At 34.7% G+C, this 18,408-nt stretch overlaps 1 protein-coding gene across 4 annotated transcripts in view; it reads left to right on the top strand.

Annotated features, from left to right (window-relative positions):
- The window catches only part of SHPRH (SNF2 histone linker PHD RING helicase), a 91,680-nt gene that overhangs the window by 19,015 nt on the left and 54,257 nt on the right, over window positions 1–18,408 (top strand). For all 4 annotated transcript variants that reach the window (XM_079938946.1, XM_079938945.1, XM_079938948.1 and 1 more), the window contains 10 exons: window positions 651–759; window positions 1,380–1,636; window positions 3,113–3,775; window positions 5,277–5,528; window positions 6,348–6,426; window positions 8,308–8,471; window positions 8,591–8,847; window positions 10,005–10,126; window positions 14,585–14,673; window positions 16,944–17,036. In XM_079938946.1, the coding sequence (XP_079795072.1) occupies window positions 651–759; window positions 1,380–1,636; window positions 3,113–3,775; window positions 5,277–5,528; window positions 6,348–6,426; window positions 8,308–8,471; window positions 8,591–8,847; window positions 10,005–10,126; window positions 14,585–14,673; window positions 16,944–17,036 (2,085 nt within the window). The remainder of the gene's footprint in view (window positions 1–650; window positions 760–1,379; window positions 1,637–3,112; window positions 3,776–5,276; window positions 5,529–6,347; window positions 6,427–8,307; window positions 8,472–8,590; window positions 8,848–10,004; window positions 10,127–14,584; window positions 14,674–16,943; window positions 17,037–18,408) is intronic.

Below are 18,408 nucleotides of genomic sequence, written 5' to 3'. Positions count from 1 at the left end.
TATAAGAAAAAGAAAAAACTTCAGTGAGGCAAATATAGCTCACAGTTCATATTTTCCAATAATGGAATCTGAAATCAGCCCATTTAATCCTGCCGAAATGAGGCCACTAGTTAAAGGCATAACTGTAATTACCTGTAGGGCCCCCCATGCTCACAACCTTAGTGGTTATGTGATCTTTTAATAGTGTAAAGTTTGCAAAATTAGCCTTTCAGATTTGAGTAAGGGTTAGAGTAGGGAATGTCTATCTCCTTTGTAGAAAATGAGTTGGAGTATTCAGTTTTAACTATCGGTAACTTCCTTTGGATATTTTCTGTTCATTAGCTGTGTTAATTTTAAGTTATTTTGAGTATTATTACAAATTCAGTGGGTTATTACTATTTTAAACAAGGCTTGAAAAGTTAATTTCAGAAGTTTCACACTTAAAATTTAGGTAATTTAAGATAACGTACAATTTTAAAAAGTGATGGCTAGCTGTAAACTCTGAAATAAAAAGTAAGGTTTATATCTGTGCATAACATATTTAGCCCTTTCTTTCATAATTTATTATAACTCTTTTGCATCTCCTTAATAGAAGGAGGGTTTGTCTTATTAAGCAACTCAGAATACTGAAAGCAAAACACTGTGTGACTACTTAATGTTGTTTATATCAGGGAAAAGTGGTGAATTATTTCATTCCATCACATAATTCTGGAGGAAATGTAAAAAACACAGAAACCCAGAATATGGAATTTGAACCAAAAGAAAAAGTTCAGTGCCCCCGTAAGTATGAAATCTCTTAAAGGTAACACCTTTTTACAGTGATCTTTGTTCTGGTTCTTATTATATAGAGATATCTTGTAATTGTTATGAATAATTGTTTCTACAGTTGTTTATACTTTGCATAAAAGTTCAATTACAAGGCATATTATCTTAACAAAAATAAACATTTATTCTTTGGTTTGACTTGGTCCAGACAGTTTTTTGCTTAATTTGTAACATTTAAATTTCTTTAGCTTACAGTTTAAATCAGGCTTTGATAAAGAGTAGCTACTTCAAATTCTGCTAGCAAATGAATGTTTCCCTTGCTAATGGTAGCATTTATGTAAATAACTGTGAGAAGTTTTTTTTTAATATGTAGTTTTAAATAATAGTTGATTTGTAAGATTAGCAAATTAATGTAATTCTTCCTTAAATTATTCCATTACAGTAATTTATTTCTTAATTATTGAGATCAATTTTTATTACATATTCTTCAAAATGATGATGTACAGACAACATATCTTTAATAAATCTTTGATTTATTTTCTTCTTAACTTGGTCCTCGGTACACATTAAGATTAACTGAGTTTTCTTTTCATTTTAATTGTTTTGACTGAGTTAGTATATCCTTTTGCATTTAGCTACACGTGTGATGATCCTGACAGCTGTTAAAGAAATGAATGGAAAAAAAGGAGTTTCCATTCTTTCCATCTACAAGTATGTCAGTTCTATATATAGATATGATGTTCAACGGAACAGGAGTCTTCTGAAAAGGATGCTGAAATGTTTAATTTTTGAAGGTCTTGTGAAACAGATCAAAGGCCACGGTTTTTCTGGTACTTTTACACTGGGAAAGAATTACAAGGAAGAGGATATACATGATAAAACAAAAAAGCAGGTAACAGAGCATTTATTAAGTAGCTTTATGTGATGCTTTACAGAATAAGTTGACAGACCCCACCTGTCTGAAGCTCTTACAGTCTGATGATAAAAAAACAAACATTGGGAAAAACGCTTACGGCTGAGGCATATGTTTTCTACTTCCTGAATATAAGTTCCATCAGAGTAGCAACTTTATTTTGGTCACCATTAAGCCTGGAGAAGAGTGCGTGACATGTCAGGTACTCAATAAATATTTATTGAGTGAATTATAAAATTAGTTTGTTAAGCATATTATAATTTAAGATAACTTTTCTTACCCTCATGTTGTCAGCAGTTTAAAAAGCATGTTCCATACTTTATAAAAATATTGATACCTTACATTTGCATAGCTCTTTATATACAATGAATCTTTTATATAAGTTTTTATTTTTCTCATGTCATCACCTTATAAAATGTTTATATTTTTTTTTATAAAACTGCTGCTTTGTGGCCAATAAGTTCAGTTTGCTTTTAAGAAAATTGTTACAAATTGGCAAACATAAATCAAGAAAAGACTAATGACAACAATTTAGAATGTAAAGTTACCAGCTTAGCTACTGTGAAAGAAATGACAGTCCAAAAAGTTCATTTCCTAGAGCAGGGAGTCTCCACCAGTTTCTCCCCAGCTAGGTTAGAAGACTGCAATGAACTTCTGTGCTTTTAATAATCCTTCTGCTACCCAAAAAAGAAAATCTCCTTCAGTTAATGCCAGTCATTCCATGTTAATGTCATTCATTCCTCTGTTCAACCTTGACTGTGACATCACTTCTAGGAAGCTATTGCTGGCACCTACCTCCCCATCGCAGCCCCTCTGGGTTATATAACCCTCTTATGGATTCCTATGGCGTCATTTTATTTTTTACTGTTCTGTCTTTTCCAACAGACCCCTTTGAGACCAGGAGCTAAATATTCCTCATATATATATCCCCAGCATCTAACATGATGCCTGGCACAGAATTGGCATTCAATAAATAATTGCAGGAGGGTACACAGTTAGAAAGCAGAAAGAAAGAAGGAACTTATTTGCTAATTGCAGTAACTAGTAGATTAATTTTCACTTTGTTTAAATGCTGTATTTTAATACTTGGTATTTGTATAATTGCCCTAGTTTGTATATTTATATATTATAAACTACCAGTCTTTTATTGATTTAGGCAGATTGTAAATTATAAGAAGTTGATGCCAAAATTAGTAGCTTCCTTTATCTTTCTAACTTTTGTTCACTCCAAATCTTAATGATATAGCAGTAGAGCTTTCTTTTGCTTTTGGAGGGGAAATCAGGGAGGGGAGTTCTTAGACCAACTTGAAAGCCACTGATCAAGAGTGATTCTCCTCAGGGAAGGGGTAACAAAGACTGGCTACTAGATTTTTATGTAAAGCACATGAAGTTGGGCATTTAATTTCAGATATGTCACTCTGTTGAAATAAATTAAATAAATAATATTTTTCATAGGTTGTGGGGAGTCCAAGGAAAATTCAGAAAGAATCCAGAAAACCAGGGAGCAAGGACACAGATTCCGAATACTTGCCATCAAACACCTCTGATGATGATGATGATCCTTACTATTATTACTATAAGGCCAGGAGAAATCGTAGTAAATTGAGGAAAAAGCCTGTTGTTCCATCCACAAAAAAGGAAAAAAGTCAGCTTAACATCAATCTCAACTCACAGGATCACTGTCCAGCTACTGGTGACTCTGCAGTTACTGATGTTACCACATCTGAAAGTACATGTGTCTTTGAAGTCAAGCAAAAACATGCAGCGAAGGACCAAGCTGAATCTCTAAATCCTGTTGGTCATGACATGCCACATTCTAATATCATGGGTCCCTATAATTCCTCCGATTATCACTTTGAGTGCATATGTGGTGAAGTTGACCAGGTAGACCGTAAGCCTCGTGTTCAGTGCCTGAAATGCCACTTGTGGCAGCATGCAAAATGTGTGAATTATGAAGAGAAGAATCTGAAGATTAAACCTTTCTACTGCCCCCACTGCCTTGTTGCGATGGAGCCAGTATCAACAAGAGCAACGCTGATCATCTCCCCTAGTTCCATCTGTCATCAGTGGGTGGATGAAATCAATAGACATGTGAGGTCATCATCTCTTCGGGTCTTGGTAAGGTAGTTTGGACTCTTTAAAGGGATAGGAAAATGTAAATTTTCACTCCATGATTTTTTTTTTTTTTTTTTTTTTTTTTTGAGGTATGTGGGCCTCTCACTGTTGTGGCCTCTCCCGTTGCGGAGCACAGGCTCCGGACGCGCAGGCCCAGCAGCCATGGCTCACGGGCACAGCCGCTCCGCGGCATGTGGGATCCTCCCGGACCAGGGCACGAACCCGTGTCTCCTGCATCAGCAGGCAGACTCTCAACCACTGCGCCACCAGGGAAGCCCCATGATAATTTTTATAATCTTTGTCACTTTGTTTTTTGTCCCCAAAATTAACTTAATGAGATAATAATAATATTAAATCAGAACTTGAAGAGGAAATTGAGAATAAGAAATAGAACCGTAGACTGTTTATTCTTTTCTGACATCAGAAGTTAAAGCACTTTGGATGGAAAGATGAAAGCTTTTGAAAAAAATCTTGATCGTATAAATGAAAAAGTCTTTGTATAAGCGTTTATACTCTGAGAGAAATGCAATTCAAAGGCAGCATTGTGTAATAGTATGAACTTGTATGATCTTTCAACTTTTAGCTCCAGAATCTTCCTCTGAAGCCTCAGTTACCCCATCTGTAAAATAAGGATTTACTCATTCAACAGATATTTATTGAGTACCTATTATGTGCCAGGAATTGTGCTAAGTTCTGAAAGTAGTACCCCCTCACAGACTTTTTGTGAAGATTAAATGATTTGATAAAGTGCTGGCACATAGTAAGTGGTCATTTAATGTTGTTGTTCACTACTGTTAGTTTTCTTTACTCTCTTTGTTCTTCTTTCCACACAAATGTTATGTATGTTTTCTGGATTTCAGCCACTATGATAGGCATGGAGAGTACAGTAATATGTAAAAGACCGTCTTTGCCATTGAGGAGCTCTGTTCTGTAGGGTAGGCAAACCTTGGTTTGAATCTTGACTCTACCAGTTTGGAGCAAGTCACTACATGTTTCTTATGTGTGGGATAGAAATAATAACAACTAACAGGATTGTTTTTGAAAGTAGGAGATAAAACTTTGCATGGTATCTGAAATATAAAAGGCATTCAGTAAATAATAGCTCTTATTGTTCTACTTTTTCACACCATTGTGCTTTCGTACAAGCTATTCCATCTACCCACCTACCTGTAAGTCCTTTTCCCTTTTTCTCCACCTGTGAGGACTCCTCAATGTACTTCAAGATCTACCGCAAATTTGAATTTCTCTCTGAATTTACCTTCTTAGCCATAGAATTGGTCTTTCCACTGTGAGCCTTCACATTTACTGTTCCATTCACATTACTTATGTTATTAGTCTTACACACTAAAATGCATCTTTCTCTAGACAGGTATAGGATGTATCTTATAGCATGTTTGGTTCTAAACAAATAGAAAGGGCTCAGTAAGTGTATAAATAAATGACTGTTTCAGTATCTTTGATGTGCCTTTCTGCAATAACTATGTCTATGCTGATTATTTCCTAGGTATATCAAGGAGTGAAGAAAGATGGTTTTTTACAGCCTCATTTTTTGGCAGAACAGGATATAGTCATCATTACTTATGATGTCCTTCGTTCAGAACTAAACTATGTAGATATCCCACACAGCAATAGTGAGGATGGGCGTCGCTTAAGGAACCAGAAGCGCTATATGGCCATTCCGAGCCCCCTTGTAGCTGTGGAGTGGTGGAGGATTTGCCTTGACGAAGCTCAGATGGTTGAATGTCCTACTGTAAAAGTGAGAATTTCTGCAGAACCTTCTGAGGGCTGGGGAAGAGAAAAGGGAAAGGGATTGGAGGAAACTGTCCATAGAAAATGTAATAGTTTAAGTGTAGTTAACCCACAGCATTGACATTGGCCAAAAGTTTGCCTTTAAACACTCAACATTTGCTTTTCTCTGTGTATGAACTATATAATCCTTAGGAATTAGTTTGGTAATCTGTGAATCATTGCTCTAAATGCAATGCACATGTATATTTGAATAAGATGGCAGTTTTTGTGTGATGCAGATCAAAGTATTTAGGGACTTTTATAAGCACTTCTGCTATGTGGAAGGCTCGTCATATAGCCTCTGATAACTTTGGCAGTTTTTTGATCAGAGAGACCAAATGGTAATAGAAAAATACTACTTTAGAGGACAGAATTTTTATTCAGACTTTGTTGTATGTCTTTATTCTGTCTTTGGCCAGTCTATAACCTGAATTGAATTTATAAATCATGTCTATTAGCATAGTGGTTCACATCTGGAGAATGGGGTGGTCGAGGGAATGTATCAGTCATTCAGCGGGTATTTTCATTCTGCACATACTTGAACTACCTTTCCTCTTTGGAAGGACACATGACAGCCCCCTGCTAATGAGAACCACTGTACTAGAAGATAGCCCGTTGAATATGACATTCAATATTGAGTGTGATAAGTGTTCGATAAGCGCAGATGCATCTGACCTGAAACGTAGCTTGACATGGGCTATTTTCATAAGTAAACATATTCCTGACTTTTGAGTTTTCCCTGTGTCTTTTTTCTTTTCTTTTTTATTTCATATTTCTCTCCCATCAGGCTGCAGAAATGGCTCAGCGCTTAAGTGGGATTAACCGCTGGTGCATCAGTGGCACTCCAGTACAGAGAGGATTGGAGGGTAATGTATGGTTTTCTCACATATTGCATATATTTGAAAAGCTTAAATTTTTTTGAACAAGAAGTATTTTATGTTTAACTTTTGCTGAAATCCTTACTTAAGTGATTATATATGTATTTATATTTGACTCCTAATAGTTTCAAACACTTAACCTTTTTAAATGGAATCAAGCGATATTTGTTTGCATATATGAGGATAGATATATGGTGAGTAGTCCCATTGTCCTAATTTGAGCAGTTACTGTGCGTGCTTGAACAGTGTAGACATAGGTCTGAATTGAACTCAAAGTTCCAAATGGTGAGTAGAAAACAGGAAGAACCTGACAAGAAAGAAAGAGGGAAAGAGCCAGAGAGAGAGGAAAAAGGAATTAATTTCACTTGGCCGTGTCTATAAAAATAAGGACCTCCCGCTCACACAGTATAACTCATGCTTCTACATTAATCTCATTCATATAACTTATTTTTTCCATAGAACATAGACTGCATTTTTAAAACTTTTGTTCAAGTTGCAAATATTTAAAACTAAAGGTTTAAGTAAATGTTGTTTTACATAATAAATTTCCTGAAAAACTGTCATTAAAATGCAATTAATTATAAAATATAAATATTTTTGGAGTCCTGTGGCAAATATTCATCCTCAAAATTTATCATTCTGAAAATTCAAATTTTCATATATTGTTTGTTTCTAGCAGAATAACTTATCATTCTGCTAAAATAAAAATATCAACATCCATCCATTACAGTGATGTGAAAAACAATTTTTTTTGATGATTATTTTTAGGGGGGCAAGAGTTTTTTAGGAAGATTTTAGGTATATATTAAAATACCTGTGTAATTTTAGTAAGTTACATTGCAAAACATATTTATAGAATAATATCAGTCTAATTAAAAGGCCAAATTTAGTGGTCTGTTGTTACATTGGAAACTGCCCAATTATGATATTTAGGTGTTTATAAGATATCACTCAGCTCAAAGGTTAGCTGAGAAGGTATAGAAAAAAGAAAATGACTATCAAAGTTACTTTTTTCTAATTTTAATATTGAAAAGTATGAGCAATAATTCCTCAGTTCCCTGGGTAGTTAGTTAATTTTGGTTGAATAAGATGTTGGCAGGTGTTTTGAGCACTTGTCACCATTCAACAAATTTTTTATTAATTTTTTTAACACCTTTATTGAGGTATAAATGACATATAATGAAACTGTAAATATTTAAAATGTAAAATTTATAAATTTTTGACATATGTATTTACCTGTGAGTTTATTTCCGCAGCCAACATAATCACCCCCAAAAGTTTTCTCATGCCCAAGTTACCTTAAAAAATAGCCTTTCCCAAATTTCTAGAAATTTAGTTTATCTTTCATCTTTGCTTCCATGATTCGCTGATATCTTTAACACTATGACTCTTGTAATATATCTGTTCTTTTTGTAGTTGTTGCAGTGGGAATGTTAGCCTGACGTGACTTACTATGTTGTATTTGGAAGTAGAAGTCTCATTTGTTTTCTTTTTGTGTTAGACCAGGGTTTCTTCACCTTAGCCCCATTGACGTTTAGGGACAGATAGTTCATTTTTGGGGGGAGCTGTTCTGGGCATTTTGGATACTGAGCTTTTACCCTCTAGATGCTGGTAGCATTCTTGCAATTGTGACACCCACAAATGTCTCCAGACACGGCCAAATGTCTCCAGTGGGCAAAATCACACCCCTCCACCTCCACCTCAGTTGAGATCCACTATGCTAGACTGATAGAGATAAATCAGATTTGATGATTTATTAATTAACAACGTTCGTTTTTGCACCATGGTAAAGTCAAAAAATTGTAAGTCAAACCATCGTAAGTTGGGCACCGTCTGTATTCTCAATGTGCTTTTTTTCTTTCTTTTCAGATCTTTTTGGGTTAGTGGTCTTTCTTGGTATTGAACCTTACTGTGTCAAACACTGGTGGGTTCGACTTCTCTATCGCCCTTACTGCAAGAAGAATCCTCAGCTCCTCTACAGCTTTATTGCCAAGATACTGTGGAGGTCTGCAAAGAAAGATGTGATTGACCAAGTCAGTAGGATAAGTTTTTATTGATTAAGGGTATTAGGAAAAAAAAAAAAGAAGAAAAGCAGAATTTTGGTAGAAAGTTAAATTTCCAGGTGAAATCTTCTTTTTTCTCCTCTGTATAGATCCAGATACCCCCTCAGACAGAAGAAATCCACTGGCTCCACTTTTCTCCAGTGGAAAGACATTTCTATCACCGTCAACATGAAGTGTGCTGCCAGGATGCAGTAGTAAAACTCAGGAAGATTTCTGACTGGGCTTTGAAGCTCAGCAGCCTGGACAGAAGGACTGTCACCTCCATCCTATATCCATTGCTGAGGCTCAGGCAGGCCTGCTGCCACCCACAGGCTGTTCGTGGGGAGTTCTTGCCACTCCAGAAAAGGTTTTATTACCAATTTTCTTATACTCCAATTGATAATACAGTAGTCATAGACAATATTTAAGCAATTAGCTTCCTAGCCCACAGTTTCGTTCAGGGTATTATAACTGAGTTGTCAGCTATTTTTAGCAGTGTGGTGATTTTTCTTTGATATGGAACCCCCTTTGTGATAGAGAATCACATCAAAATTATTTTCACGGTTTTGAACATTTCTTTAAAATTAGAACTGTTGTAGGGTTTTGTTGTTTTTTGTGTGGGGGGGTTGTTTTCTGCTGCACCCCAGATATGAAAGGCTTTTGTTCTTTTTGCATTATATTTTTTGGTTCCCACATCGGGGAATTAGATGAATTAGATTACCATTAAATATTTTCTTTATAGTCGTGTTAGCTATATTCTTTGATTATTCCTTACTAATACATTAAGGTTATTTATGCCCACAATACTCTATTGTCCCAGAAACTTTTTTGTTCATCAGACTGTGACTAAGAACTGGTCTTTTTTTTAGCACTTGATATTAAAAAGATACCCTTTCAGGTGCTGTAAGAAACATAAAGAGGAATTTGACTTTTGTCCTTGCCTTTAAGCAGTTTATGGACAAATAAAGGAGCTGACAAAGATTATAGATCTCTATTATGTAAGGCAAACATGGTGTATTTCACAAGAGGTATATATGAATTGCTGTGGACAATTAGAGTATGACAGTAATTTCTATATAAAGTAGTTAATGTTAGACAGCCTTCTAGTGGAAATGGCATTTGAGCTGATCCTTGGAGAATATTCATTTTCTTTACAGATTAAAAAAAGTCAGGCTCTTAGAGGTTAATTACGTTTAGTGCTAGGATACAGATTCAGTGTTACATTCTCACACCCATACTGTTCCAAGTATATCATGTGTACTTTGTACTTTAGGAAGATTTTCCTACTTCTGGTCTTCATTGACTGAAATGAGAGAAAGTTAAAGAATGATGGGATCAGAAGAATGCTTGCTAGAATAGTAAGAGGTAATCAAGCTAAAAGTGATAATGGTGAAAATGGGGGTAAACAGAAAGATACTGAAGATCACAAAGACTCTGTAAGAGTCTGGTGCCCTTGACCTTATGTAATATAATACTCTAACTTAGGATTCTTTCTAGTCCTGAACAATCTCCCTTTTCTTTTAGCACCATGACAATGGAGGAACTGCTTACATCTCTGCAGAAGAAATGTGGAACTGAATGTGAAGAAGCACATCGGCAGCTAGTTTGTGCCCTCAATGGCTTAGCAGGCATCCACATCATTAAAGGTAGAAGGTGATTGCTTTGTTATCTCTGATTCTTCTAAACACTTAATGAGGAAGATTAGTTATAGTAGAAATCAAAGTTTCCCAAGAAAGACACTTTCACACGGTACTATTCGGAATTTAAATAGGTTCAGCTTAATGAAGAGCAGTTACACAGAACACTTCAAAAACCTTCAAAGTTTACATATGCTTTCACCAAACATTTCCACTTTTAGAAGTTTTTTTAGGGAAATTATGATGTGAACAAAGATTTGGCAATAAATTATGGATTTTAGTCTATAGTAGTGAACAACTGAAACAACCAAAATGCCTAGAAATAGAAGAATGGTTAAAATTTGACACATTCAAGTGAATATTGATTTACAAAGTAATACTGTTTATAAATTCATTCTCCCAACAAATATTAGAATGTCTGCTGTGTGCTGGGTATGATCTAGGTACTAAAAATAATACAGTAAGATAAAGTAGTCTCTGATCTTGTGGGCCTTAAATTCTTAATAGAGGAAGACAGACAGTTAATCAGATTGAATAGGACAAAAATAAAATTATCTTTATTTGCTGCAATGTGATTGTCTATGTAGGAAAACTACTAGAGCAAATAAATGAGTTTCGCAAGGTTGCATAAGACAAGATGAATATATAAAAATGTATTATATTCCTATATACTGGGAATGAACAATAAGAAATTATAACAATGCCATTCATAGTAGTATCAAAAAAATATGAAATACTTTGACATCAAGTTGGAAAAAATATGTACGGGACCCATACAAAAATCACAGAAACATTGAAAAGTACAAATATTGCTAACAGAAATTAAAGAATACCTAGTTATACCGTGTTCATAGATCAGAAGACTTAATATTATTAAGATACTGATTCATCTCAAATTGATATACAGAGTCAATGCAATCAAAATTTTCCCAAACAAAAATTTTAGCAGGCTGTTTATGGAAGTTGACAAGCTGATTCTAAAATTCACCTAGAATAGTCAAAACAAGTTTGGAAAAGAACAAAATAGTTGGAAGATTTACCTGAATCAACACTTATTTTAAAGCTATAATAATCAAGACAGTATAATACTGGCATAAAGATAGGCAAGTAGACCAATGGAACAAAATAGAGTCCAGAACTAGTCCCACTTATTTATGATCAGTTGATTTTTCAACAAAGACGCAAAGGCATTTCAGTGGAGAAAGCTTAGTGTTTTCAGTAAATGGTACTGGAACAATTAGTTATCCATATTCAAAAAGTTCAATTTGGGCTTCCCCGGTGGCGCAGTGGTTGAGAGTCTGCCTGCCGATGCAGGGGACACGGGTTCGTGCCCCAGTCCGGGAAGATCCCACATGCCACGGAGCGGCTGGGCCCGTGAGCCATGGCCGCTGAGCCTGTGCGTCCAGAGCCTGTGCCCCACAACGGGAGAGGCCGCAACAGTGAGAGGCCCGCGTACTGCCAAAAAAAAAAAAAAAAAATTCTGAAATGGAGTAATAATGTTACTTGCAGATGGTCACAATAATAAAAATAAATTTCAGATTTCCCATCTTAATTCTAAAACTGCATTCCTCATTTTATTTTATGTTGTTATGACTCAGAAGCTTAAGACAGTAAATGAATTTCTTCACTTGGCCTTTTTTCTAGTCTCCTTATCAGATTTGTTGTCTCTTTTTCCCTGTGGTAAAGTTATGCATAATATGGGAATTGGGGGAAAAGGTTATTCATCTGATCATTTCCAAACACTGTAACAGCAGGATCAGCATGTAGTTGGCTCCTAAATGGCAAAATACCGTGCTATGGTGTAACAGGAGGTGCATCACTGCTCTTTTCAGATAGTTTCCACTGTATTCCTTCCCACTGTATTTATTTATCTATGGATGGAAACTATTGCTAATTGTTCAGAGAAATTCCTATTAAAAGAAAGTCCATTAATAAATGGTATGTCTATTCATTTAAATGTAATTATGAACTTAATTGTGGAGGATTAACTACTTTTAGTTTCCATGGTTTAACTCATAGTAGTATGTTAAACAATACACATTTTTAAAGGTAACATTACATATTTAACTTACATAATTTAAACTATTCTAATATTAGAGATCAGATAGTAAAGATCTGACTTGTAAAAGAAATCTAAACTTAATATCAAACTCTAAAAGGATTTGTTTATATTGTATGCAAACATATATATATGATATACAATGTATATTCTATGTTCCTCACTGATTATGGTATTAAAAACATGGTATTATTTCAATTTTGTACAATGTATACATGAAATACACACACACACACACACACACACACACACACACACACACACACACATATATGGTATAGAAGTGTTTTAGGTTCAGTTTTCTGAGAAAGAAAACTTTTTTCCTGATCATCACATACATTTTTCATTTCTACAGGTGTTTTTTTGGAGAAAATTAGTTTGGCAATATAGAACCAGTACAATTTGTTTACCTGGAAATGTTAGTGCCATCAAGTGGCAAAGAACCGGTATTTCCATATTTGGCTTAAACTTGTATAGCTTATTGAATATGCATATTTTTATGTCTTCCCCAGAAAACGTCCTTTTTTTTTTTTTTTACTAAGCATTAAAAACGTTATAATGACTAGTTCAGTTTCAACTGTTATTATTATAGTCTAGTAATTGTACCTTCTTTAAAAGGTATAATAATTATGAGGGGAAAATCGTTAAATGAATTGTTCTCTATAAATGATAGTATAAATATTAATAGAATCCATATGTCTTTTGAAAAGCTTTAGAAAAGTCTTCAAAACTAAAGAGAGTTCATTGTGTGAAGATAATTATGTTACTCCTACATTGTAATGCAATTTTATTATTGCAAAAATAATCTTCTCCTTTATTAAAGTGAATAGAAATTGGATGACTGTAAAGTACTGTGAAAATGTGCTTTAGAAAGCTTAGATAACTGGTAGAATTAGGTATAAAGCAGTGGTATAAAAGCAAATGTTTTGCACAACAATATGAACGAATATACTTAATGCTACTGAACTGCACTCTTCTAAAAATGGTTGAAATTGTAAGTTTTATTTTATGTGTATTTTACCACAATAAAATTTACATATATAAAATCAACTTAAAGAGAGAGAGAGAACCAACAACAAAATTTACAAAGGTGTATATATGGAAAACTCATTATGGCCATGAACAAATTTATAAAGGTATATATATGGAAAACTCATTATGGCCATGAACAAAGTTCTAAATCCATGATATTAATGAAACTAGTTTAAAGTTAAAAAAAATTAAAATGCAAGTGTATGTGATGATTAGGAAAAAGCCTTTTTTCCTCAGCAAACTAAAACCAGAACATCTCTTTACCTTTTTTTCCCCTTGTATTCCATGATTTTGCCACTGTTAGATTTTTATTTTAATTGTATGTATCAATTAACAATTTTGAGTTTTTCCCCAGGCAGCAAATAACATAGGTTCCATTACTCAAAGCCATTAAAAATGTTTCATCTCTTCTTCAGTGAAGTCTCATCAAACTTTTTCTGAAAGAACCAGGTAATAAATATTTTAGGTTTTGTGAACCGTAAGATCTGTGGCAACTATTCAGCCCTGCTATTGTAATGCAGAAGTAGCCACAGACAGTACATAAATAAGTCAGCATGGCTGACTTCCAATAAACCTTTATTCATGGACCCTGAAATTTAATATCATGTAATTTTCACATGTCACAAGTTATTATTATTAATTTTTTCAGCTATTAAAAATGTAAAAGAAAATTCTTAGCTTGTAGACCCTACAAAAATGCAGTCAGATAAGACCCATGGGCCGTAGTTTGCCAACCTGTGCTTTGATACTTTTTTAATTACTTTATTTGAATAAGGTGCTAACTATGTATAATAAAAAACAGCATAAATCTCAGACTAGTAGTGATAGAAATAGAAAGAATTCCTAAGCTTTTGAAATGTAGTTATTGACTATAAATCATTCTGGCCAAATAGCAATAAGAACGATTCCTATCAAGAAGAGTGCATTATTTTTCTGAGAATTATGTGTAGGTTGGCCATAGTATTTTGAATATTTGTCTATAAATACATGTAAGTACCCCAAATTTGTCCTTAATTTCAAACATCCTAATGACTACTGATTGGTAGTCAGTAACTTTAACAAGAAGAAAACCGTTTGTTTAAATTAAAAGTTAATTCAGAGTTTGTTTTTCAGTATAATTTTAAAACATTGTGTTTGATTGGTGTTCTAGTCTGTGAAATTAACCAACAACAATGAAAAAGGTGCTGTTACCAGTTTTTTTTACTGGGGCAGTCATATTAATACCACATTAAATTCCTTTTCTTAAAAAATAAATTAGTGAATTGTAATCATTGCTATATTTTTACAGTAGGTGTTTTTAAATTATAGATAACTAGATGACATTGGGAACTAAATACATGATTTTCTCATGCTTTAAATATATTTTGATTATTCAGGTGAGTATGCCTTGGCAGCAGAACTGTACAGAGAAGTGCTGCGTTCATCTGAGGAACACAAGGGAAAGCTCAAAACTGATTCACTGCAAGTAAGTAAAAAGTTTCAAAATATTTGTTTTTTATAAAATAATTTTTCTGAATATTTAAGAGGACAAAGAGTAACAAATGGACTAAGTCATAATCACTGGGGATGAAGCTTGGAAATCATGTTCTTTTAATAAGCACCCAAGGTGATTTGTATATACACGAAAGTTTTAGAGTCACTATTCTGTCTGCTCAGGTCAGTATTGGCCACAAGGCTGACTAGATAAGCCTAAGCTACATTAGAAAAGCAGCTCAAAATATTTGTATTTCAAAGAATGGGGTCAGTTTTATCACTTCACATATTAACATCAACATATTTATTCACATGGTATTCACCAAAAAGAAGAGAAATTGAGTTAAACTCAAAAATGAAACTAAGTGATAATAAAAACTATCCAATGATCTTCTAATTTAATTTTTGGAGGTCTTTTAAGGAGACTTGGATATTTGAATTATAACACTTACTTAAGTGTGAAATATCTTCCTCTTTCTGGTTCAATCCAGTGGATCATGTAGACAAGGCTGTCTAGCTAAATGGTAAATAAGGATACTTTTTTGAATCTTGGTAAGTTTAGGCTTGAGTCCCAGGTGAGGCTTCTTTTTTTACCATTCAGAATCTAAACCTTGGGACCTACATGTTCACCTGTGCCTGAGCAGGTATTAGGAGGAGTGTATGGGGGGAGAGGGAAGAAGAGAGAAAATTAAATACCAGTCTACTTATATTTTGCATGGGTAAGGATTACAGAAGGTCATGGACCTTTTAGCAAATGTATTTACCACATGCGAGAAGGAGGAAGTACAAAGATACTGTGCTCCTGAATAAAGGAAACAAAAGTAGGACAGGTAGGTCCAGTATGCCTGAGTTCAAGAGTGAAGAGTAAGCTGTCAATCAGCCTGGTTCTTGCTTTTGAGTCACAGTAACCCCAGCTGCTGATAAAGCGTGGTCCACCAAATGTCTTGCTCTATCAAGTCAGATTAGCCACCCTGCTCTGTTGGGCATGTGTAAGGCATGTGTAAGGGAATGGAGAGAGACAAGTATTCCTCCCATTTCAGTCCACCACCTTGTGCAGAAAGCAGCAGAAGTCCTCTTCCACAAGTGCACACAGAGAAGTGGAGCCGAGTTTCTACCATTTTTTCTTTCATGGTATTTATACTTTTGTTTTTGCTATTAAATCTGACAGCGTTGGGCTTCCCTGGTGGCGCAGTGGTTGAGAGTCTGCCTGCCGATGCAGGGGACACGGGTTCGTGCCCGGTACGGGAGGATCCCACATGCCGCGGAGCGGCTGGGCCCATGAGCCATGGCTGCTGAGCCTGCGTGTCCGGAGCCTGTGCTCTGCAACAGGAGAGGCCACAACAGAGCCTGCGTACCGTAAAAAAAAAAAAAAGAAATCTGATAGTGTTACTGATTATGTTATCTATGAAAGCATGATTAAGAGACCTAAGACATTTGAGGTAGTTCTTCAAAGATTAACTCTACAAAGATCTGTACCACAGCCAAACAGAGTAAACCCTTATAGTCTCAAATCACTGACACCAAATCAGACCTTACCAGAAAGTCCCCTTTCCCATCATCCTTTAGTCTTTAGTTGTCTTCTCAAATAAAGACTCAAATTAGATAGAAACTACATTCACTTTATTTTTTCTCATAGCCCTTTACTCCAGAGGGAGCGTCAAACCAGTCGCAGACTCAATACCACAGTGAGATGCCTGGCTTATATTTAATACAGAAATTTAAGATGGAGTTTTCTCCTTTATTCTACACCATCTTCACCTCTAGCTCCTCTGCTTTTCAGCCCTTAAGTTCAACAGATCCAGGTCACAGCCCTGTTTTCTAAAGTATTTCATTATCTTTGTTTTTATCATAATATAATTGCTAGGCTCATCCAGACTCATTTCCCAGGAGGAGAGGAATCTAGTCTGTGCAGTCAACCTTTCTACTTTACTGGACTTACTTGGCATACTCATATTTCCCCATATAGACAAGTGCATGTATAAGAGAAGAAATATACCTATATTACATACTCTGTTAAATACATAGACATGTTTCATGAAACTGTATCTTTTTAATTAGAAATTTATGTCATTATGAGTTAAGATAATTACTATAAAACTGACTCGGAGAAAGTTGGTATTCAAATTGTTTTAAAGGAAAAGAATTCGGTGATTAAATCTTAAATGTGGTGTTAGTGTTCTGTATGCCTTAATAATAGTAGGTTCTCCCCTTAGAGTTCACTGCATTGGCTGTCATAATTGTTGCCTTTTGTGTGTTTTACAGAGACTTCATGCTACCCATAACCTGATGGAATTGTTGATAGCCAAGCACCCAGGGATACCTCCTACCCTGAGAGATGGCAGACTTGAGGAAGAGGTAATTATTATTTTTTCATTCTGTCTATAAAAGAATTTTTTTTCAGACTTCATGCTCCATCTAATTGATATTTCTTAAAATAGTTTCAAGAGTCAGTTAAGTATTTCAGTTAAATGGACGAAAGTGAAGAATTTTCCTTTTTCCTAATGGTTACTTATAAGAATAAAATTTTTCAGTACTTCTGTTACTTGCAAATAACATGATTCTTCTTGTCTTGAAAAGTTGAAAGAGGAACAATTTTTAAATCCTTTTTGTATTAGTCTTCTATGGTTTCTATAACAAAATGCCACAGACTGGCTTAAACAACAGGAATTTTATTTCTCACACTCATGAACTGGAAGAATTAATATTGTTAAAATGTCCACACTACCCAAAACAATATACAGGTTCAATGTAATCCCTATTAAAATTCCAGTGGTATTTTTCACAGAAATAGAATAAACAATCCAAAGATTTGTATGGAACTAGAAAACATCCTGAATAGCCAAAGCAATCTTAAGATTAAGAACAAAGCTGCAGGCATTATGCACCCTGATTTCAAACTATATTGTAAAGTTATAGTAATTAAAACAGTATGGTGTTGACATAAAAGCATACACATAGATCAATGGGACAGAATAGAGAGAGCCCAGAAATAAAGCCACCCATATATGGTCAGTTAGTTTACAAAAAAGGAACCAAGATTAGACAATGGGGAAAGGACAGTCTCTCTTTTTTTAATTGAAGTATAGTTGCTTTATTATATTAGTTTCAGGTATACAGCATAGTGATTCAGTATTTTTGCAGGTTATACTCCATTATAAGTTATTATATGATAATAGCTATAATTCCCACTGCTATACAATATATCCTTGCTGCTTATCTATTTTATACATAGTAGTTTGTATCTTTTAATTCCATACCCTTAATTTGTCCCTCCCCGCTTCCCTTTCCCCTTCGGTAACAACTATTTTGTTTTCTACGTCTGTGAGTCTGTTTCTATTTTACACATACATTTATTTGTTTTATTTTTTAGATTCCACACATAAGTGATATGATATTTGTCTTTCTCTTTCTGACCTGTTCACTAAGCATAATATTCTGGGTCCATCCATGTTGCTGCAAATGGCAGAATTTCATTTTTTGCTTATGGCTGAATAATATTCCATTGTAAATATATACAACTTCTTTATCCATTCATCTGTTGATGGGCACTTGGGTTGTTTCCATGTCTTGGCTATTGTAAATAGTGCTGCTATGAACATTGGGGTTCATGTATCTTTTTGAACTAGTGTTTTCATTTTTTTTCCAGCTATATACCCAGGACTGGAATTGCTGGGTCATATGGTAGTTTATATTTAGTTTTCTGAGGAACCTCCATACTGTTTTCCTT

Source organism: Stenella coeruleoalba, assembly GCF_951394435.1.
Source record: "Stenella coeruleoalba genome assembly, chromosome: 12".
In the NCBI taxonomy this organism is placed as follows: Eukaryota; Metazoa; Chordata; class Mammalia; order Artiodactyla; family Delphinidae; genus Stenella; species Stenella coeruleoalba.
The sequence above is the reverse complement of the archived record's forward strand: the minus strand, read 5'-3'. Positions and strand labels throughout refer to the sequence as shown.